The 23,883-nt window shown below is 49.6% G+C and overlaps 1 protein-coding gene across 2 annotated transcripts in view; it reads left to right on the top strand.

The window, feature by feature from the left end:
- Positions 1-17,557, top strand: part of LOC145362108 (hypoxia-inducible factor 1-alpha-like) — a 32,315-nt gene extending 14,758 nt beyond the window's left edge. For both annotated transcript variants that reach the window (XM_080218148.1, XM_080218147.1), the window contains exons 7-14: positions 3,395-3,542; positions 5,355-5,524; positions 6,121-6,377; positions 7,325-7,417; positions 10,214-10,848; positions 13,492-13,600; positions 14,193-14,316; positions 15,109-17,557. In XM_080218148.1, the coding sequence (XP_080074274.1) occupies positions 3,395-3,542; positions 5,355-5,524; positions 6,121-6,377; positions 7,325-7,417; positions 10,214-10,848; positions 13,492-13,600; positions 14,193-14,316; positions 15,109-15,254 (1,682 nt within the window). In that variant the 3' untranslated portion in view covers positions 15,255-17,557. The remainder of the gene's footprint in view (positions 1-3,394; positions 3,543-5,354; positions 5,525-6,120; positions 6,378-7,324; positions 7,418-10,213; positions 10,849-13,491; positions 13,601-14,192; positions 14,317-15,108) is intronic.
- The last annotated feature ends 6,326 nt before the right edge of the window (positions 17,558-23,883 follow it).

Below are 23,883 nucleotides of genomic sequence, written 5' to 3'. Positions count from 1 at the left end.
GTATCTAACCCCATGCTGTACCTGTCCTGGGAGTGTTTGATGGGGGACAGTGTAGAGGGAGCTTTACTCTGTATCTAACCTTGTAATAGTGAAGGGATGATGTGGAGATGCCGGCATTGGACTGGGGCAAACACAGTAAGATATCTCACTAGGTTAATAGTGAAGGGATCCCAGAATACACTCTGCCATCTCGCTGCTGTCAGATTTTTGAATGGACCTACCTTGCATTAAGTTGATCTTTCTCTACACCCTAGCTATGACTGTAACATCACATTCTGCACTCTCTCCTTTCCTTCTCTGTGAACACTATGCTTTGTCCGTATAGCGTGTAAGAAACAATACTTTACACTGTTAATACATGTGACAAAAATAAATCGAATCAAATCAAATCAATTCTCCCTCCTTCAGTTGCACCTCCCTCAATCTCACCTCCCCCCCTCTGTGTGCACTCCCTCAGTCACTTCCTCCTCCCTCCCTCTCTCCATCCCTTTCTCAAAACTGAACTTGGCATCTCCGTGACCCACCCCTTTCTCTCCGACTCTTTTCTAGCCCTCCCACCTCACTCTGGGCCTTGCCTCTGAGGCTGTGGCTGCTGGGAGAGGCTGGAGACTCACTGGGCCTCTCGCCCTCCCCTAGAGCCTGTTGTTGTTCACCTGATGCCACCATAGCAATAGGTTTTTATTTGGAACGGGTTCAGACGGATAAATCTGTCGCTGTCATTGGATCCTGCTGTTTACCCAGGCAGATAGCTGGAGACCTCAGCTGAGGCCCTGAGTTGTGCGTAACTTGAGAGCTTCCATGGACACAGCCAAAAACAAGCTGCATTTATATAGCGCCTTTCACCTTCCAGGGTTTTCTCCACAGCATCGTTAGATACATTTTCAACTGCACAAAGAGAAATAAGAATCGATGATCAAAAGCTCGGTCAAAGAGACCAGTTTTGGGAGGCAGCTGAGAGGACGCAGAGAGAGACAGAGAGTTAGAGAGGTTTAGGAAGGGAAGTCCGGAGCTCAGGGCCCCCATAGTATGGCTGCCAATGGTGGGGCAATGGAAATTGGGCAAACACAAGAGGGTGGAATTGGAGGCCAGTGGCGCAATGATTAGCACTCCTGCTTCACGGCACCAGGGACCCAATTTCGATTCCAGTCTGCACGTTCTCCCTGTGTCTGCATGGGTTTTCTCCGGGTGCTCCAGTTTCCTCCCAAAGATGTATCAGTTAGGGGATTGGCCGTGCTAAATTGCCCCTTAGTGTCCAAAGATGTGTAGGTTAGGCCTCTTTTAAGGCAAACCAAATAAACCAACTCAAATTAACTCAGGGATAAAGTAAAAAGGGGCAGCTCCCCAAAACACAGGGGGGGAACAGCCCGAACAGAACAGAAGTACAAAGGAAACTTAAAACATCAAATCATAATGTGACTATCGGGGTCTATAATACACCCCAAACCCTGCGGTGCCCAATGGATGCGGAAGGCGTCAACCACACCCATGGACGCTGCATGCTCCCTCTCCAGGGACACCTGGCAGCAAACGTAGCTGTGGTAGAGGGGCAGTCAGGATGGATGACCCTGTACATCACCCACTGCCTGGACCTGTTAATGGCGAGTTTCGTCAGGATGTGCAGGTTAGGTAAATTGGGCATGTTAAATTGCCCCTTAGTGTCCAAAGATGTGCAGGTTGGGTGGATTGGCCAAGCTAAATGCATGGGGTTACAGAGATTGGGCGGGGGCGAGTCCCTGGATGGATAAGATGCTCTGCCGGATAACTGATGGAGATTCAATGGGCTGAATGGCCTCCTTCTGCACTGTAGGGATTCTATAGTTCTTATCTGGGGGTGGTTATAGGATTGGAGAAGATTGCAGAAATGGGAAAGAAGTGAGGGCGTGGAAGGATTGTAGAATCGGACTGGGCTCATTGGATGAGTAGGTGACCGCAGAGGCTAAATGCTCACTAATCCTCAGGGCCCTGTGTTTCCACCTGCTGTCTCCAGGTGAGGTTAACCTGGACTGGATCACTCAATGTGTGACCCTCCGTCTCCTCAATGAGAACTACCTCGGCATGGGCACACAACTGGTAAAAATCCTGAGCAAGCAGCACAATTTATTAACGTCCAACCCTCCCCTCCCCCCCCCACAAATTGTTCTGTCCCGGGTGAGGAAGGATAAACTTGGTCCTCTTTCATTATTCACTCCTCCTCTGCCATTCGCAACAACGTCAATCTGAAAAGATCCCCTCTTCCACAGGTTCCCAATCCCGATATTTATCTTTCAAAAGGAGGCAATTTGACCAAGATTAAAGAAAGAATGAATTTATTTACTGTCAAAAGCAAGAGAATGATCTAACACACGCAGAAACCAGCCATCCGGATTGGAAATGAGAATTGAACCCAAAGAACGTAGGCCAGATAGTGTAGCTGAAACAATGCTTGCACAGAAACAGTGCAACAGGAAGATTGTGGTTGTTGCAATTAGTGATTGCAGTAGCGCTGACTTCAGCCAGTGGATTTTGAGTTTCGAGATCGTTGTGGCACACAGTTTGCCAAAGAACTTTCTCTACTTTTGTTTTGGTCATTGCTGACCTTTCCCTAATGCTGACCCTGCATAACTCAACCAGAGAGAGATACAACACACGCACGGACACACTCTCACACACACACACACACTCTCACACACACACACACTCTCACACACACACACACACTCTCACACACAAACACACACACGCTCACACACACACACAGGCACATACACACACACACACATGCAGTCACACATGCACGCGCGCACACACGCACGCACGCACATGCACACAAACACATGCAAACTCACTCACATACACTCACAAACTCACAAAGGTGAAATGTAGAAATCCATCAGAAACATGCAGGATATTTCTTTCAGAAATACTTATTTCCCATTGACTCCACCAGAGGTGGCAATTAGTGTTGACCTGCTTTAGAAGTATCTTTGTCTGGAAAAGGGGTGTGATTCCATTGTCTCTGAGTGTCACGCACCGGCAATGCAGCTAATGACTGACTTTATCCATAGGCCAAACTAGCCCTGTGTGTCCATTTTAAACAACTCCTGGATCTTATTTCTAGTTCAGTATTTCCGGCTGTAATTCGGTGCCTTTTCTCTGTTGTTACAACACCTTGGATTAGTATCACTGCATGGTATCACCTCTCTTTGCCTCTGTAACTCCCTCTTGGTCCTTCTGACTCCACATCTCCCTTTTCATCCACCCCTGGCATTGCTGTCTTCATTCCGTGGTTCCCTCCCTGCCCCCGCCTCACCAGCTTGGCTCCCACTGCGATGGTCATGCTCTCAGATACCACCCCCCCACCAGCAGCCTGGGTTGTTTCCGCAGATTAACCCTATCCTCTCCATTTCATTTCCAGTGCTGAGTAAGGGGCAGGTCATCTCAGATCATTATCGCTTTCTGGCTAAGAATGGAGGTTATGTTTGGCTGAAGACGCAAGCCACCACCATCTACAACAGCAGGAACGCTCGGCCTGAATGCATCGTCTGTATCAACTTTGTCCTCAGGCAAGTTATCACCAACTGTTCACATGGGCAAGATGCCAGTGTGGGGGCAGGAGAGTGGGCAGAGAATGCTTGGTGAGTGACAGCAAGGATAAGCCTTGTGGACAGAGTGTAAACTCTCTCCACAATGCACAGAATACATCGATTTCAAAATCCTCATCCTCATCTTCCATCTCTCTATAGTCGTATCGCTCTGTACCTCCGTAACCACCTCCAGCCCCGACACCCCTCCCTATCTCTGTAACCTGCCGCAGCTCCTACACCCCTCCCTATCTCTGTAATCTTCTCCAGCCCCAACACCCCTATCTCTATAATCTTCTCCAGTCCCTACACCCCCTCCCTATCTCTGTAACCTCCTCCAGCCCCTATACCCCTCCCTATCTCTGTAATCTCCTCCAGCCTCTACACCCCTCCCTATCTGTCTCCTCCAGCCTCTATACCCCTCCCTATCTCTATAACCTCCTCCAGCCCCTATACCCTCCCTATCTCTGTAATCTCCTCCAGCCCCTACACCCCTCCCTATCTCTCTATCTCCTCCAGCCTCTATACCCCTCCCTATCTCTGTAACCTTCTCTAGCCCCTATAACTCCTCCCTATCTCTGTAACCTTCTCCAGCCACTACACCCCCTCCCTATCTCCATAAACATCTCCAGTCCCTACACCCCTCCTTATCTCTGTAACCTGCTGCAGCCACTACAACCCTCCCTATTTCTGTAATGTCCTCCAACCCACCCTATCTCTGTAGCCACCTCGAGTCCTGTACTGCTCAGTGTTGAGGCCCTCCTCTGGGCCTCACTTTCATAGAGTCAGTCCAAACTCAATGGGGCAAATGGTCTCCTTCAGGAAGAGTTGAGGAGGTCTCTGGCAGAGGGTCCCCAATTATGACACTAACCATTACATTTTGTTAATGACAGTCAGGTGACTGTCTGACTGTGAGGAGTCTGTACATTCTCCCAATGTCTGCATGGATTTCCTCCAGGTGCTCCGGTTTCCCCCACATTCCAAACATGTGCTGGTTAGGTGGACTGGCCATGCTAAATTGCCCTTTAGTGTTCCAAGATGTGCAGGTTAGGTGAATTGGCCATGCTAAGTTGTCTATTAGTATCAAAAGATGTGCAGGTTAGGGGGATGGGCCATGTTAAATTGCCCCTTAGTCTCGGGGAACTAGCCCGGGTAACTACGGTGCAGTCTTGATGGGCCAAATGGCCTCTTTCTGCAGTGTAGGAATACACCTCCGCCCCCCCCGAACAGAGGAAATAGTTCCTCTCCGTCAACCCTTCCGAATCCTTTCTCACTCTTCACCCCTGAGTTTTCGAAAGACGAGAGATGGCAAAACTGGTCAATCAAACTCACCTTCAGGAGATTGCCCCTTCGTTCCTGCAACATTCCAGAGTAAGTTGTGAGAGTTGGTAGGGCGGGAGATTTGGGGGAAACCGATGGAGGGCAAATTGGTAAATAACTCCGTACGAGACAGGCAAAGATGTCTTCACTCCCTCCAATCTCGCTCTGGCGAGATTCGAATCAGCAGCAATGCCTTTCCTTCACACCCTGGGCAGGATTTTCCAGTTGCTCCGACAGTAGAGTTGTCCAGTCTTGCAGGAAGTCTTACACCACCTGTCCATGTGGCGGTTTACATAGCGGTGAGTCCTAATAAATGCTGGAAACCTTGACAGGACTGGAGGATAGCACCAACATTTCTGCCCCTGGGGAAAAAACCCCACGGGGCCAGTTGGGGGGAGAATCGCGGGCTGTGTGTTAGCTGATGCCAGTTGTATGCCCAATGTTTGACCATCTCTCTGCTCTTGCCCGCTGCAGTGCGGTGATCGACGACACGGTGGTCTTCTCCTTGGACCAGACACGCCGGGAACCCAGCAACAACCCCGGGGAAAACCAGGATCTCTTCAGCCTGTGGAAGGAGAATCCCGAGAAACTGGATTGGTTGGCACCGAATGCCGGGGATATCATCGTGGCTCTGGAGTTGACAGGTACCTGCTGGGCTGGGGGCTGCGGGTTAGCTCACTGGTGGTTATTTTCTGGGGGTCCACAATGACTTTAATTCTCTCAGAGAGGGGTGAGGGATCAATTGAACAGCAAATGCGGAAGAGAGATCCTCTGACAGTGCGGCACTCCCTCAGCACTGACCCTCTGACAGTGCGGCACTCCCTCAGCACTGACCCTCTGACAGTGCGGCACTCCCTCAGCACTGACCCTCTGACAGTGCGGCACTCCCTCAGCACTGACCCTCTGACAGTGCGGCGCTCCCTCAGCACTGACCCTCTGACAGTGCGGCACTCCCTCAACACTGACCCTCTGACGGTGCGGCACTCCCTCAGCACTGACCCTCTGACAGTGCAGCGCTCCCTCAGCACTGACCCTCTGACAGTGCGGCACTCCCTCAGCACTGACCCTCTGACGGTGCGGCGCTCCCTCAGCACTGACCCTCTGACAGTGCGGCACTCCCTCAGCACTGACCCTCTGACGGTGCGGCGCTCCCTCAGCACTGACCCTCTGACAGTGCGGCACTCCCTCAGTGCTGCATTCCAAATCTCGATCACCAATTTTGCTTCCTTTCCTCGTTTAGATCCATTGGATTCGAAAGCTTTCCACTTTACTAGGAAGTTGCCTGCGGACAGCGATGTGGACTTGTCACCTGAGGAGTTCTGTACACCCGAACTCTGCAAACTTCTGTCCCCCATCTTTGGCCAACCGGAAGGGGTGAGATTGAACAGCGACAGACAGCAGGAACCACCAAACAAGACACTCGAAAGCGAGAAGGAAAATGCCAAGACACCAGGGGCTATGGACCCCAAGCTGGACAGCAGCGAACTTTCCGATAAGGTGATTGTGGGACTCTGCAGGTCTGAGGGGCAGGAGTCACCTTGCTGGCTGTCACTGGGATACAGTTCCTGAAGGTGCTGACTCTCACTGGGATACAGTTCCTGAAGGTGCTGACTCTCACTGGGATACAGTTCCTGAAGGTGCTGACTCTCACTGGGATACAGTTCCTGAAGGTGCTGACTCTCACTGGGATACAGTTCCTGAAGGTGCTGACTCTCACTGGGATACAGTTCCTGAAGGTGCTGACTCTCACTGGGATCCAGTTCCTGAAGGTGCTCACTCTCACTGGGATACAGTTCCTGAAGGTGCTGACTCTCACTGGGATACAGTTCCTGAAGGTGCTGACTCTCACTGGGATACAGTTCCTGAAGGTGCTGACTCTCACTGGGGTACAGTTCCTGAAGGTGCTGACTCTCACTGGGATACAGTTCCTGAAGGTGCTGACTCTCACTGGGATACAGTTCCTGAAGGTGCTGACTCTCACTGGGATCCAGTTCCTGAAGGTGCTCACTCTCACTGGGATACAGTTCCTGAAGGTGCTGACTCTCACTGGGATACAGTTCCTGAAGGTGCTGACTCTCACTGGGATACAGTTCCTGAAGGTGCTGACTCTCACTGGGATACAGTTCCTGAAGGTGCTGACTCTCACTGGGATACAGTTCCTGAAGGTGCTGACTCTCACTGGGATACAGTTCCTGAAGGTGCTCACTCTCACTGGGATACAGTTCCCGAAGGTGCTGACTATCACTGGGATACAGTTCCTGAAGGTGCTGACTCTCACTGGGATACAGTTCCTGAAGGTGCTGACTCTCACTGGGATACAGTTCCTGAGGGTGCTGACTCTTACTGGGGTTGCTGTGGGATTGGTGGGAAGGGTGGATGGGAGCTCTGGGAAATGTGTTGCTGTGTTTTTGGTTTGAGGTGTGTTTCTTTCTCCATTTTTACAGAAATGTGACATCAAAGATTACTGCCTTGACACGGAGCCTGTGCAGAATCTGATTACTGTCAATAGCAAATCTCTGCAGACCCAGACAAGCCAGGTAAGTCTCTCCCCTGTAATGTTCACCTCTCCGATTCCCCCCCTCGTAACTCTGAGCAGTCAAGATGTCAGGATTTGGTGATGGTGCAGAGAAATACTAACAGCTTCTGAATTAGGGAGAACAGGAACACCAGCCAACACTCCTGCTCCCGTTATTAAACACTAGGCCAGGACCAGATCAGAATAGGCTAAGTTAAAGTTAATTTATTAGTGTCAAAAGTAACACTGCAATGAAGTTACTGTGAAATTCTCCTAGTCACCACAGTCAGCGCCTTTTCGGGTCAAGGCACCTAACCGGCACATCCTTCAGACTGTGGGAGGAAACCGGAGAACCCAGAGGAAACCCATGCAGACACGGGGAGAACATGCAAACTCCACAGTGATCCAAGACGGGAATCGAACCCGGGTCCCTGGCGCTGTGAGGCAGCAGTGCTAACCACTATGCTACTGTGCCCGTTCAATGGGAGACGATGGCCCAGCAGTATTATCACTGGACTATTAATCCAGAAACTCAGCTAATGTTCTGGGGACCCGGGTTCGAATCCCGCCAAGGCAAATGGTGGAATTTGAATTCAATAAAAAAAATCTGGACTTAAGAACCTACTGATGACCGTGAAACCATTTTCGGAAAAACCTATCTGGTTCACTAGTGTCCTTTAGGGAAGGAAATCCAGAGCCACAGCAATGTGGTTGACTCCAAGGGCAATTAGGGATAGACAATAAATGCTGGTCCAGCCAGCAACACCCATTTCCCAGGAATGAATAATAAAAAAAAGCAAAATATTGCGGGTGCTGGAATCCGAAACAGGATCAAAGGATGCTGGAAAATCTCAGCCGGTTTGGCAGCATCTGTAAGGAGAGAAACAGAGTTGATGTTTCGAGTCCACTCCAAATGCTTTCTCCCTCCTTACAGATGCTGCCAAACTTGCTAAGTTTTCCAGTATCCTCTGATCCATGGATAGGATTGGAGCATGCTGTGATTCCATCGTCCTCAACTATCCGGATAAAAGGGACAGGAGGAGACCATTCAGCCCTTCTGGCCTGTTCCACTGCCATTCAATGACAGACACCCATGCTTTAGCACCACCTGGTGGCACAGTGGGTTAGCACTGCTGCCTCACAGCGCCAGGGACCCAGGTTCAATTCCTGGCTTGGGTCACTGTCTGTGCAGAGTCTGCATGTTCTCCCAGTGTTTACGTGTGTTTCCTCCGGGTGCTCCAGTTTCCTCCCACAGTCTGAAAGACGTGCTGGTTAGGTGGATTAGCCATGCTAGATTGTCCCTTAGTGACCATAGATGTGTAGGTAAGGTGGAATGGCCATGGTAAATTGCCCCTTAGTGTCCAAAGATGTGTGGGTTAGGTGGATTGGCCATGCTAAATTGCCCCTTAGTGTCCAAAGATGTGCAGGTTAGGGGGATTGGCCATGCTAAATTGTCCTGGCAGTGTGAAGCAGCAGTGCTATCCACTATGCCACCGTGCATCCCTTAATCAAAGAGTAAATTTTAAGGAATGACTTAAAGCAGGCGAAAGGAGGGTGGGGGAGGATTCCAGAACTTGGGGGCCCCCCCGCAGGCACTTGAAGGCACGGCTGCTAATGGTGGAGCGACGGGAATCGGGACATGCACAAGAGGTCGGAACTCTAGGAGTGCAGAGATCTAGGAGGGTTGAAGGGGGAGGGGGAACGAGGCAGCTTTTAAAAAACAAATTTGAATACCTTCAAGGGGGAGTGTTTACTTAACCCGGAGCCAGTGAGGATCAGCGAAGATGTGGGAGGGAAGGGGACAGAAGGGAGGAGTCTTAAAACATGGTCAATAGAGCTTTGGATGAGCTTGGGTTTGCTGAGAGTGAAAGGTTAGAGGTCGGGGAGCAGAATTATCACGTCTGGAGTGAATAAAGGCATGGATGAAGGTTTCAGCAGCAGAAGGGCTGAGACAGGGGGTGGGGGGGAGGTGGAGTGGTGTTACGGAGGTGGCTGTAAGCACTTTGACAATGGTATACTGTCTGTGCAGAGTCTGCATGTTCTCTCTGTGTCTGCGTGGATTTCCTCTGGGTGCTCTGGTTTCCTCCCACAGACCAAAAGACACGCTGGTTAGGGTGCATTGTCCGTGCTAAATTCTCCCTCAGTGTACCCAAACAGGGGTGTGGCGATAGGGGATTTTTTACAGTAACTTCATTGCAGTGTTAGTGTAAGCCTACTCGTGACACTAATAAATAAGCTTCTGTAGAGAGAGAACAGAGTCTGAATGACCCTTTATCACAACTCTAATTGGATGCATTTCCTGGATGACCTTTCACCTACAAGTGGACATGCTATTTGTCTTTTGGATCTGAGATGTTAAATGGGGTTGAGGATAGCACAGTGGTTAGCGCTGCTGCCTCACAGCACCAGGGACCTGGGTTCAATTCTCAGCTTGGGTCACTGTGTGGACTCTGCACATTCTCTCCATGTCAGCCTGGGTTTCCTCCGGTTTCCTCCCACAGTCTGAAAGACATGCTAGTTCAGGCGCATTGGCCGTACTAAATTCTCCCTCAGTGTACCCGAACAGGTGCCGGACTGTGGCAACCAGGGGATTTTCACAGTAACTTCACTGCAGTGTTAATGTAAACCTTACTTGTGACGCTAATAAACAAACTTAAAGATGTGGCGTAGCAGCTTGCTGGGGTTCAGGTGTGATATGGAAAGTCAAAGAGGAAGGGGAGGAAGTTGCTGGAGGGTGGGTTATTGGTGGGGGAAGAGGGGGGATTGGATATCTATTATTCATTAAGGAGGAGGTTGACTAATGGTTTGGTGCTGACAGGTTTCTACAGAGCTGGACCTGGAGATGTTGGCACCGTATATCTCCATGGATGAAGACTTCCAACTCAGCAGCTTTGAATCTCCCGAGGAGAAGGATGGCCAGGCCTGTGGAAAGGAGCCCCCGGACACAGATCCCAGCAACAAGCCCGTCATGAGCGACATCTCTCCTGGGGCACCGATTGCCCAGGAGAAAGTGGGCACAGCCCCTCTCCGCCCTCGTTCCAGCAGTCTGCACTCCGCCCTGCCCGGCAAGGCTGCCGGCGCTCCGAGGTGGCCACAAGACGGCGGTCCAAGAGAATCCCTCCAGCCGGCCGGGGGTCCGGCCACCATGCAACGTTCCAGCAGCACGACCGATCTCAGCGAGACCCCGGATCTGCGCCCTGGCAACAGGCAGATGGTCTTTGGAGGGCCAGCATTCACCGTGGCGGTGGAGAATGTGCTGCTGGCATTATTCCAACCCCAGAGCACAGTCAATGGCTCCGAAACTGCGAGTCACACCAACCAGTTAGCCAGCGGTCAGGACGCAGAATCTTTAAAGGCTGGAGTCGGGCTCAAACCGAGTGACCAACTGGATGTGGTTGGAACTGCGAGTGTGACGCCAGCGGAACCCATCCAGCAATCACCATCCAAACAAAAGTACCTTTCTCATTTTGTTTCACATCACCTTAGAAACAGTGTCAGGTTCAGACCCGGGTTTGATTCACGGCTTGGGTCACTGTCTGTGCGGAGTTTGCATGTTCCCCCTGTGTCTGCGTGGGTTTTCTCCGGGTGTTCTGGTTTCCTCCCACAGTCCAAAAGATGTACGGAAGATGTGGAGGTTAGATGGATTGGCCGTGCTAAATTGACCCTTAGTATCCAAAGATATGCAGGATAAGTGAATTGGCCATGCTAAATTGTCCCTTAGTGTAAGAGGGATTAGCAGGGTAAATACATAGGGTTACACAGCTAGGGCCTGGGTGGAATTGATGTTGGTGCAGGCTGAATAGGCCAATTGGCCTCCTTATGTTCTGTAGGGATTCGATGATTCTATGACTGGAGCAGGCGAGGAAAATATTTATTGAGATATCAGAGCTGAGAGGTAATAATGATCAGGAAGGGCTAAACTGTCTTTTCCCAAAGCCTGGGTCAAAATCTTGGAATTCCCTCCCTAACAGCGCTCTGGGTCTACCTATACCTCAGGGACTGCAGTGATTCAAGAATGTAACTCAGCACCACCTTCTCAAGGGGCAATTAGAGATGGGCAACAAATGTCTCAGATCAGTGGCCATGGAACTGGATACCAACATTGGTTGGTGTCTGTGGAACTTAGAAACTTACCCTAACAGGGTTAGACAGGAAGAATGTTCCTGATGTTAGGGGAGTCCAGAACTAGGGGTCACAGTTTGAGGATAAGGCGTAAACCTTTTAAGACTTTGGACTCTGCATTTTGGAAAGTCAAACCAGGGTCAGAATTATACAGTGAATGGTAGGGCCCTGGGAATGTTGAGGAACAGAGAGACCTCGGAGTACAAGTAGAAAGTTTGTTGAGAGCAGCGTCACAGGTAGACAGAGTGGTGGAGAAGGAGTTTAGCACACAGGCCTTCATCAGTCAGGGCACTGAGTATAAGAGTTGGGATATTATATTACAGTTGTATAAGGCATTGGGGAGGCCGCACTTGGAATATTGTGTACAGTTTTGGTCATCCTGTTATAGGAAAGACTTTGATAATCTGGAAAGAGTGCAGAGATTAATGAGGATATTGCCAGGACGAGTTATAGGGAGAGGTCGGCCAGGCCAGGACTTTATTCCTTGGAATGTAAAAGAATGAGGGGTGACCTTACTGAGGTGTATAAAATCATGAGGGGCATAGATAAGATGAACACACATCTTTTCCCCAGGGAAGAGAATTGAAAACTAGAGGGCAGAGGCTTAAGGTGAGCGGGGAAAGGTTTAAAAGGGACCTGAAGGGCAACTTCTTCACACAGAGGGTGGTGTGTGTATGGAACGAGCTGCCAGAGAAAGTCGTTGAGGCAGGTCCAATAGCAATGTTTACAACGCATTTGGACAAGTAGTGGATGGGAAAGGATTAGAGAGATATGGGCCAAATGCGGGCAATTAGGACTTGCTGGGAGGGCACCATGGTCGGCATGGACTGGTTGGGCTGAAGGGCTTGTTTGCGTGCTGTGTTGCTCTGTGACTGAGGTGAGAAGACATTTCTTCACCAGAGGGTGACGAATGTGTGGAATTCACTACCAAGAATGTATTTTTGAGGATAAAACGTTGTGTGATTTCAAGAAGAAATAGGATATAGCTCTTGGGGCTAAAGGGATCAAGAGTATGGAAGGAAGAGGGGATAAGGATTTGAATTTGATGATCAGTCATGATCATAATGAATGCTGGAACAGGTTCGAAGGACCAAATGGCCTCCCCCTGCTTCTAGTTTCTATGTTTTGATGTTTCTACGAACAGTATCCACACACAGGTCAGTGTCTATGGAACTGAATCCCAGAGGAGGTCAGTGCCTGCAAGGCAGGAAGGATCAGTGTTATTGAAGAGCAGATCTCATTGGAAGATATACAAAGAGGCTGTGGTAACTAGGAGGCGTATGGGGAGAGATTGAACAGTTTGGGGTTTGTACGCGCTGGAGCTTAGGAGGATGAGGGGGAGGGAATCTGATCGAGGGATATAAAATCCTGAAGAAGATTGATAAAGTAAATGTAGACCAAGTGTTTCCCCTTGTGGGGCAATCTGGAACAAGAGGTCACAGGCAGAGGTTGAGAAGCGGGAGATTTAAAACTGAGCTGAGGAGGAGCTATTTCTCACAGAGAGGGGGTGAATTTGTGGAACTCGCTGCCTCAGAGCGTGTTGGAGTCTGAATCATTGAATGGTTTCAAGAAAGGGATAGATATGTTTCTGATTTTAAAAAAGGGATAAGGGGATATAGGGAATGGGTGGGGAGGTGGATTTGAGACCAGGGAGAGATCAGCCATGATCTGATTGAATGGCGGAGCAGACTCGAAGGGCTGAATGGCCTCCTCCTGCTCTGAATTCCTACGTTCCCTGCCTCGTGACAGCCCCTCGTTACCGAGTGTCTCCAATGTTTCAGAATCTTTGATTGGCTGCTCAATCTCCTGGTCACAAACCAACGATTGCAGAAGTTGCTCCAAATTGGACGTATTGTAAAATTCCTCAATGTCTTTGAGAGGAAAGCAGTCAAGCGACTCGTGGCACTGCCTGGACGGTTAGTGAAGTCACTACTGCCCGGTGTGTAACCATATTCATCGTCTTGTACTCTGCAGGGCACCGGACGTGTGGCCGTTTGGGAAAGGCCAGGAGGAACTCAGTCCCCAGTTGTGGACCCTTCGTAACCCGAAGCGCAAACACTCTCTACAGAATGAAAATGTACAGGTATGAGCAGAATTATTTAAATTATCCTGAAGGCTGGGACAGCACACGGGGTCGTTAACTGGTTAATTAGATAACTAATTGCATAATCCGGTGGTGACAGGTTAACTGTTGAGCTAGTCACCCGGCTAGGAGATGCGGTTGGCTGGTTGACTTGTTACTTGGTGTACGAATGATGGTTGGTTTGGTTGCTAGCTAATTGGCAAGTAGGGTGATCAGGTATTGGCTGTTGGCAGGGTTGGTAAATTGGCAAATTGTCTGGTGACCATCAGATTAGTAGAATGAATGGATTTTTGGCAATATTACTCGGAGATTCATGGGCTGGTTGGTTAGTGGGCAAGTTTGGATAATGAACTGGTTTAGCTAGTTTGCTTAACTAACTGGTTTAGATAATGAACTGGTTTGGTGAATGAACTGGATTGTTTAGTTGTCTTCTTTGATTGTTGAGGTGATTTGGTTAGTGGGCTGGCTCGTTGACTGGATAATCAGCTAGTTAGTTAACTAATTGGGGACCTGGTTAAATGGGCAATTGCTAAAATGACTGCCATTTATTTTGAATCGGTTATTAAACCCTTTGATTTGCTTGGACACACAGGATTCTGTTCTGGATGTTTCAAGTGTAGCGGAAATTGTTCAGGTTACAGCAAAACGCCTGAGGAAGGTTGTGGAGAACAAAACCAGCCCAGAGACAGATCCCCTTTCACCAGCAACACCGATGAGTAAGCTAATTTTCAATCTATCTTTCATTTCAGTTTTGCTGATTGTCAGTCTGACGTTACCAGTTTGCTGTTTTTAATGTAGTTTAGCACTGACCCTCTGACAGTGCAGCGCTCCCTCAGCACTGACCCTCTGACAGCGCAGCACTCCCTCAGCACTGACCCTCTGACAGCGCGGCGCTCCCTCGGCACTGACCCTCTGACAGTGCAGCACTCCCTCAGCACTGACCCTCTGACAGCGCGGCGCTCCCTCAGCACTGACCCTCTGACAGCGCGGCGCTCCCTCAGCACTGACCCTCTGACAGCGCGGTGCTCTCTCAGCACTGACCCTCTGACAGCGCGGCGCTCCCTCAGCACTGACCCTCTGACAGTGCAGCACTCCCTCAGCACTGACCCTCTGACAGTGCAGCACTCCCTCAGTATTGCACTGGGCGTGTGAACATAAGAACATAAGAAATAGGAGCAGGAGTAGGCCATCCAGCCCTTCGAGCCTGCCCCGCCATTCAATAAGATCATGGCTGATCTGTCGCTGCTCAGTTCCACTTTCCCGCCCTCTCCCCATAACCCTTAATCCCCTCTCCTATCAAAAACCCATCAACCCGCGTCTTAAAAATATTTAGCGAGGCAGCCTCCACCACTTCAACGGGCTGGATTTTGTTCTTAAGCCATTAGGGTGGAACCTGAAGTGAGAATAGTTTGATTCTGAGCTGATTTTGCTACAATGCAAAATAAAAGAATTACAAAGACTGAGAATGTTCAATGGTGCCTAACGTTCTGCCCTGTCTCTCTCTGTAGTGTTAACTATGCAATTGCTTGGCAAGGAGCTGTCTGGACCTCCGGAACTGACCCGTTACGACTGTGAAGTTAACGCCCCTCTACCCGACAGGCATCACCTGCTCCTGGGGACCGATGTACTCAAAGCCCTTGACCAGGTCTCATGAGACCTCTGCTCTGAACAAACCGCTGTCAGAAACGCTTACAGACTCTGCACTGATCCCCAGGGCAGGGGCTAGTCACAGTCGCCTCGATTAAACAGTCACCGTTCCTGCCCCCCACCTCCCCAGTAAAAACTAAAGCAAATTACTGGAAATCTGAAACCACAAAATGCTGGAAAAACCTCAGCAGGTCTGACAGCATCTGTGGGGAGGGAACAGAGCCAACGTTTCGAGTCTGGGTGACCCTTAGTCAGAGCTCAGGAGAACTGGAAATAGGATGAGGGTTATACTGTTGCAGGCTGTGGCAGGGGGAGCAGAGCAGTAGGGACTGGATGAAGGGCTGGCGATTGACTAGGGAGAGATCGACAAAGATGTCACAGTTAAAGAAGACAACGGGACGGTGAATGGTGATGAAGGGGGCTGATAGCAGAGATCAGAATGTGTCAAAGGCAGAGCAAAGGTCGGCAGTGGGTCAAAGGACAACCTGGGAAATGTAAGAGATGTCACGAACAGAGTGGGGTTCTCCAGGGTAATCCTGGGCAGTATTCTGGTGAACACTGGCTTACTGAGCACTTTCCTCATGCTTTGTCACTCATTCTGACAAAGAATCCATAGACTCCCCACAGTGCAGAAGGAGGGCCATTCGGCCCATCAAGTCTGCACCGACTCTCCAAAAGAGCATCTGACCCAGGCACTATCCCCTTAAACCCCATGTATTTACCCCGTTAATACCCCTAACCTACACATCTTTGGATACTAAGGGGCAATGTAGCATGGCCGATCCATCTAACCTGCACATCTTTGGACACCAAGGAGTTCACAGTCAAGTGACCCGAGGCCAGAATCGAACCTAGGTCTCTGGGGCTGTGAGGCAGCAACGCTAACCACTGTGCCACCACACCGCCCATGACAGTTCACAGTCTGGAGTTGTTGAACTCAAAGTTGAGTCCAGAAGGCTGTTCTTCCAATGTGTGTTGGGGTTCTCTAGAACATTGCAAAAGGTCAAGGACAGTCATGTGGACAGGAGAGGGGGAGGTGGGTTGAAATGGCAAGCGATGGGAAGGTGTTGTGCAAAAGTTGTCCTGGGTGGCTCTGACAAAGGGTCATCCAAACTCGAAATGTTAGCTCTGACCCCCTCCGATCTTGCTTTTGGGGGGGAAGGAAACCAGAGATCCTGAGTTTGGGAAGCAGCCCGAGCTGGAAGCTTTCTATCACTCACTGAAAGCCAACATTTATACCTTTGAAATTCAACAAAATATTACCCAACTGATCAGCTTCCATCTTCCTTCACTCACCGTGTTCCTCAGCACATCCGAACCAAGAGAAAGAGTGTTGGATTGAGGATTTGCGCTGGAGTTTAATTCCCAGACTCTACATTCAGCAACCTCATCAACTCTTCCACCCTCTACCCCTGGCCAATCTCTACGGTGACTGTTTAATCTGTAAATTACTGAGTGACTGCCCTCTGCGGAAATTTTTATCTCATTCTCATAGCTCTATCTGTTTCTCCACCTCTATCTACCTCCGTTTCTTTCTTTCTCTCTCTGGTGTCTTTGTCAATCTCTGTCAGTTTTGCTCCGTCAATATTTGTGTCTCGGTTTCTGCCTCCGTCTCTTTTTCTCGCTGCTCAGTTTGTCAGTCTCTGTCAATGTCTGCCTCTCTGTGGCTTGGCCATCTGTGTGTGTGCGCCTCTCTCGCACCCTCCCTCCCTCTTTCCCCTTGCTATTTTTATGATCTGTACTGGGAGTACACACCAGCATAGTTTTAGCGCCTCACTGCAGGGTCGTAACAGACACGAACATGAAGCAATTCTGCGGAAAAGCCTCGTTACGTTGCAGGTGAGCCCAGCTGTGCCGACAGTTCACCGAGAGAGAGAGTCCCATCTCTAAATAATCGGTTGAAGACGGGAGGTTTTCATACCGAATAGATTGCATTCTTCATCCAAGCTGCAGATCTGAGTTGCCATCCTGATCTTGTCAAAAGGTAGGCCAGGCTCGAGGGGCCGAATGGCCCACTCCACTCTTTGATTGTGTGGGGGAATCTAACCAGTTTGATAGGGTGGAATCGAGTCATTGGTTCTTGTGGAACAGAACTGCATTTACTTGCTATTGTGACATAGGGTATGCTTGTATTCATGTACACAATCCCCTGTACCCCTTCCATTGGGAATGTTTTCTTCTGGACTACGATCGTGGCACTTTCTGAGAAGCCCTTTTGTCCAGAGAATCCTGCCGTCACAGTGACTGCCCCTGTGTGTCTGAGCAAAGAGGCAGGAACTCCATAGCTCCATTTCGAGTGTGTGTACGGAGTGGGGGGTGGGGGGGGAAGGGAGATCAGGACTGAAAGGAGGGAAAGCAAGTTGGTAAGGAGCTGCCTCCCATTCTGACACCATCTCCCAGTCCCTCCTGGGGACTGCATCTTCAGCTGCACACACACTAAACTCTTGAATTGCCTCCTTAAAATCTCAGTCGCTGAAGGTAAGCGTTCAGGTGGTAAAGGTGGCAAATAGTATGTTGACCTTCACAGTGAAAGAATTTGAGTACAGGGCAAGGACACATTGCTGCAATTATACAGGGCCTTGGTGATGCCATACCTGGAGTAGTGTGTGCAGTTTTGGTCTCCTTATCTGAGGAGGAATGGTCTTGCCATTGAGGGAGGACAGCAAAGGTTTACCAGGCTGATTCCTGGGACGGTGGGACTGATGTATGTGGAGAGATTGAGTTGGTTAGGATTGTATTCACTGGAGTTCAGAAGAATGAGGAGGTTTCTCATAGAAGCATAAAGGATAAGACAGGGTAGATGCAGGAAGGATATTCCTCGTGTGGGGATGTCTAGAACCGGGGGTCACAGCCTGAGACAGAGAAATTTCTTCACCCAGAGAGCAGTGAGCCTGTGGAATTCGTTATCACAGGAAGTAGTTGAGGCCAAAACAGAACATTTTCAAGAAGCAGTTAAGACATAGCTCTTGGGATGAAGGGGATTGGGGTCCACAGTGGTTAGCATTGCTACCTCACAGCACCAGGGAGCCAAGTTCAATTCCCGGCTTGGGTCACTGCCTGCGTGCAGTTTGCACATTCTCCCCGTTTCTGTGTGGGTTTCCTCCGGGTGCTCCAATTTCCTCCCACACTCCAAAGATGTGCTGGCTAGGTGCACTGGCCGTGCTAAATTGCCCCCAGTTTTAGGGACGATGAGCCAGGGTAAATATATGGGGTTAGGCGGACAGGGTGGACTTGTTGTCAGTGCAGGCTCAATGGCCTCCTTCTGTCCTGTAGGGATTCTGATTCTACGGGAGGGGAAAATGCAGGATCAAGTTATTGAGTTGGATGATCAGCCATGATCAGAATGAATGAGGGGAGCAGGCTCGAAGGGCCAAATGGCCTCCTTATCTCCTGTAGGATTCTAATGGGGGGGGGGGGGGGGAATGTGGAATCAGGCTATTGTGTTGGATGATCAATCATGATCAAAATGAATGGGGGAGAAGGTTCAAAGGGCCGAATGGCCCCCTCCTGTTCCTATTTTTCTGTTTCTCTCCACCTCTCTCTCCTTCTCTCAACCTCTCTCTCCTTCTCTCAGATCTTTCCCAAAAACTTACCCCTCCGACCAGGCTTTTGGTCGCTTGTGCTAATCTCACGTTACGTGAGTCAGTGGCAGATTTTAATCGTGAAAACGCTTATGTGAAGTGACTGCGGATGTTTTTACTCTAAGGTGTTACTTACAAATGAAATTCGCTGTTGCAAATCCCCAGCGTGGTGTGGGGAGGCTAGAACCCAGTGGGAAAAAATGCAATTTTGTGTGTGGGAGAGGATGAGGAAACGAGACAAGTCTTGACTTTGTTCACCTCCCGGTGAGCGACGTCTAATCAGAGAACGTCACACGGCAGCCAAGATGGACAAGGAGGGTGGGGAAGAGAGAATTTACAAACATGGCAGTATCCCAGTTACCATAACGGGAACTGATTGGAAGTTGTGCCACTTGCCACAAAACATTGAATGTATTCAAGAGGCGGCTGGATGTAGCACTTGGGGCGAACCGATCAAAGGTTATTGGGAGAAAGGATCAGGCTATTGAGTTGGACGATCAGCCATGATCGTGATGAATGGCGGAGCAGGCTCGAAGGGCTGAACAGCCTCCTCCTGCTCTTATCTTCTATGTTTCTACTTGGCTCCAACGCTCCTCAGTGCTTAGCTCTATACTGACTGGATGAACATCCTCACTCTCACTTCAGGACAGACCTGGATCATGTTCTCCCCATCCCGCTCACTCGTTCATCAAACACTGACAAGTGGTGAACAGAAAAGCAAAAAAAAACCCCAGCAGATTTTTATATGCTGAAATGCAGAAAATCACTCCCCGCAGCGTGAAATATTACTGGTGCAATTTCTGTCAATTCTGCGATGGTGCTAGACTTGGGCAGCCAACGCTCCCAAGATTACTCTGACCTCTTCACAAATTCACAGTCCGCACGTACAAAGCTAGTGAGATAAATCACTGTGGCATTAATAATAAAAAAGTTATGTTTTACTCCCTCGTTTTTACTTCAAAGGTTTTTGTTCATTAGTTTTAGGAACTTAGAAGTTGGGAAAATGGGTGTCAACCAAGAATGAACCAATCAGGTAAGGGACAGTCCGCTCGCGCTCTACAATTGGGCCAGGCCGTCGGGGGCGGGGGGGGGCATTGGGCGGTCAAATGATTGGGAGACACTCGGGGTTGGGGCGGGGGGGGGGGGGGGGGGGGGGGGGTGACTGGCAGCAATGGTCAAGTGATGACAGAGTTGACACGCGATAAAAGTTGGGACCAGCTCACCCCAAAGGTCAGTGACGAACCACAACGGCCAAGGAACCAGCACAGGGGGAGGTGATGTCCTCGTGGTATTATCGCTAGACGATTAATCCAGAAACTCAGCCGATGTTCTGGGAGACCCGGGTTCGAATCCCGCCACGGCAGATGGTGGAATTTGAGTTCAATAAAAAAAAGTGTAATTAAGAATCTACTGATGACCATGAAACCATTGTTGATTGTCAGAAAAACCCCATCTGGTTCCCTAATGCCCATTTGATTCTAGAACCACAGCAATATGGCTGACTCTCAACAGCCCCCTGAACAAGGGCAACTAGGGATGGGCAATAAATGCTGGCCAGCGACGTCCGTGTCCCACAATCGAATACAACAAATATCATCAGAAAATGACCCAACTTTGCCCAGAGCTCCTGTCCCAGAGTGAACATGGGGTGAAATAATTGCTCACAGGGACATCCTGTCATTGGTTCCGGCCAATGGGAATTTCGTACCTGACTCCCTGATTCCCAGAGAATGATGTCTCCGACACCAGACCTGTTCAAACCTGGATTGTACTGTGATTGGTGACAATATCTATGAATAAATGTATATCTTTTGAAATTGTAATCGTCAGAATTTTCTGGACCGGGGAGAAATAAAGGAATCTTTACTAACGCCCCAGTGGTTTGTCTTGTCACTGACTCGAGTAGCTCATTTTTCTATCATCTTTTTGACATTTAACGACAATGAATTTTGCACTGAAATCATTGAGGGGCCTTGTGTACAGGTGGCATGGTAGCACAGTGGTCAACACTGCTGCCTCGCAGCGCCAGGGTTTGATTCCCAGCTTGGGTCACTGTCTGTGCGGAGTCTGCACATTCTCCCCATGTCTGCATGGGTTTCCTCTGGGTGCTCCAATTTCCTCCCACAGTCCAAAAGATGTGAAGATTAGGTGGACTGGCTGTGCTAAATTACCCCTTAGCATCAGAGGGATGTGAAGGGTTAAAACGAGGGGTTAGAGGAGTAGGGCCTGGGTGGGATTGTTGGTGCAGGCTCGATGGGCTGAATGGCCTCCTTCTACACTACAGGGATTCTATGGATATTAAAAAAATCATGCTTCTAAAACACGGCCCGGTAGCACAGTGGTTAGCACTGCTGCTTCACAGCTCCAGGGGCCTGGGTTCAATTCCCGGCTTGGGTCACTGTGTATGTGGAGTTTGCACATTCTCCTTGTGTCTGCATGGGTTTCCTCTGGGTCCTGCAGTTTCCTCCCACAGTCCAAAGATGTATGGATTAGGTTGATTGGCTATGCTAAATTGACCGCAGATGCATAGCTTAGAGGATTAGTGGGTAAAATAGGTATGGATATGGGGGTAGGGCTTGGGTGGGATTGTGGTTGGTGCAGACTCGATGGACCGAATGGCCTCTTTCTGTACTGTAGGGTTCTATGATTTTCACTTTCCAGCAATTCAGGGTACCCTGAAACAGTTAACAATCGAGTATTATCACAACATCAGGGACACTGCAGCCCATTTATGCACAGCAAGCTCCCACAAACAGCAATGATCAGGAACCCTGGCTGATTTCCCCTCTCTCTCTAACCCAGGGGTCACTGGACAGTGATCAGAAGCAAGAACCCTGGCTGATTTCTCCCACCTGTCAGTGTGGGGTTGCTGGATAGTAATCAAAGGCAAACACATAGGAGCTGGGAGCAGAATGTGAGACGGTCAGTGTCCTGTGGGCCAGCACTGCTGCCTCACGATGCCAGGGACACAGGTTCGATTCCTGTCTCCGGTCACTGTGCAAACTCCGCACAGACATTCTCCCCATGTCTGCGTGGGTTTCCTCCCACACTCCAAAGATGTGTGGGTTAGGTGCATTGACCATGCCAAACTGCCCTTTAGGGTAAATACTTAGGTGGATTGGCCAATGTGCAGGGTTAGGGTGATAGATGCTCTGTCAGAGAGCCAGTACAGACTGGATGGGCTGAACAGCCTCATTCTGCGCAATAGGAATTCTATGATTCTGTGCAGAAGGCGACATTGCTCAAACGGAATCATTCTACCCCAGGGAATGTCAGAAAGGGACCAGGAAATAAGGTACAGGAATTATAGAACATAGAACACTACAGCACAAACAGGCCCTTCGGCCCACGAGTTGCGCCGATCACATCAACACCTACCAACCTACAGACCTATCTATAACCCTCAATCTCATTAAACCCCATATACTCATCCAGAAGTCTTTTAAAAGACCCCAGCGAGTTCGCCTCCACCACCACTGACGGCAGCCGATTCCATTCACTCACCACCCTCTGAGTGAAAAACTTACCCCTAACATCACTTCTGAACTTCCCTCCCTGTACCTTAAATCTGTGTCCTCTCGTAGCAACCATTTCAACCCGGGGAAATAGCCTCTGAGAGTCCACCCTATCTATTCCTCTCAACATTTTGTAAACTTCTATCAGGTCGCCTCTCAACCTTCGTCTCTCCAGGGAAAAGAGTCCCAGCTTCCTCAACCTAACTTCATAAGGCATGCCTCCCAGTCCAGGCAACATCCTTGTAAATCTCCTCTGTACCCTCTCAATAGCTTCTACATCTTTCCTATAGTGAGGCGACCAGAACTGCGCACAATACTCTAAATGAGGCCTGACAAGGGTCTTATAAAGTTGCAGCATTACCTCCCGACTCCTAAACTCAATCCCTCAATTAATGAAGGCCAGTACACCATACGCCTTCTTGACCACCTCCTCCACCTGCGAGGCCGATTTAAGAGTCCTGTGGACCCGGACCCCTAGATCCTTCTGCTCTTCAACACTACTCAGACTTCTGCCCTTGATAGTGTACTCGTTCATCCTGTTGGTTCTGCCAAAATGGACGACTACGCATTTATCCGCGTTGAAGTCCATCTGCCACTTCTCCGCCCAGTCCTGCATCCTATCTATGTCCTGCTGCAACTTTTGCCATCCTTCCAGACCATCCACAACACCACCGACCTTAGTGTCATCAGCGAACTTACTTACCCATCCCTCCACTTCCTCATCCAGGTCATTTATGAAAATGACAAAACAAGGGTCCCAGAACAGATCCTTGAGGCACTCCGCTGGTGACTGACCTCCATTCAGAAAAAGCCCCATCCACAACCACTCTCTGCCTTCTGCAGGCAAGCCAGTTCTGGATCCACAAGGCCAAAGGCCCTTGGATCCCATGCCCTCTCACCTTCTCAAGAAGTCTTGCATGGGGGACCTTATCAAACGCCTTGCTGAAGTCCATGTACACTACGTCCACGGCACTTCCTTCGTCAATGTGTTCAGTCACATTATCGAAGAACTCAACTAGGCTTGTAAGGCACGACCTGCCCTTGACAAATCCATGCTGACTATTCCTGATCATGTCAAACCTCTCCAAATGTTCGTAAATCTTGTCCCTCAGAAGCCTCTCCATCAGCTTACCAACCACTGAGGTCAGACTCACCGGTCGGTAATTTCCCGGGCTATCTCTGTTCCCTTTCTTGAAAATAGGAACTACATCCGCAATCCTCCAATCCTCTGGAACCTCTCCCGTCTCCATTGACGACGCAAAGATCATCGCCAGGGGCTCTGCAATCTCTTCCCTCGCCTCCCACAGTATCCTGGGGTACATCCCATCTGGTCCAGGCGACTTATCTACCTTGATAGAATTCAAAAGTTCCAACACATCCTCCTCCTTAATATTCACGTATTCAATCTTTTCCATCTGCTGCAAATCCATAACAAAATCTCCCGGATCAGCTTCCACTGTGAATACTGAGGCGAAGTACTCGTTAAGCACCTCTGCCATTTCTTCTGGTTCCACACAAACCTTTCCCCCCTCACCTTTTA

Source organism: Carcharhinus amblyrhynchos, unplaced genomic scaffold (assembly GCF_965287045.1).
Source record: "Carcharhinus amblyrhynchos unplaced genomic scaffold, sCarAmb.v2.hapA scaffold_37, whole genome shotgun sequence".
Lineage (NCBI taxonomy): Eukaryota > Metazoa > Chordata > Chondrichthyes > Carcharhiniformes > Carcharhinidae > Carcharhinus > Carcharhinus amblyrhynchos.
The sequence above is the reverse complement of the archived record's forward strand: the minus strand, read 5'-3'. Positions and strand labels throughout refer to the sequence as shown.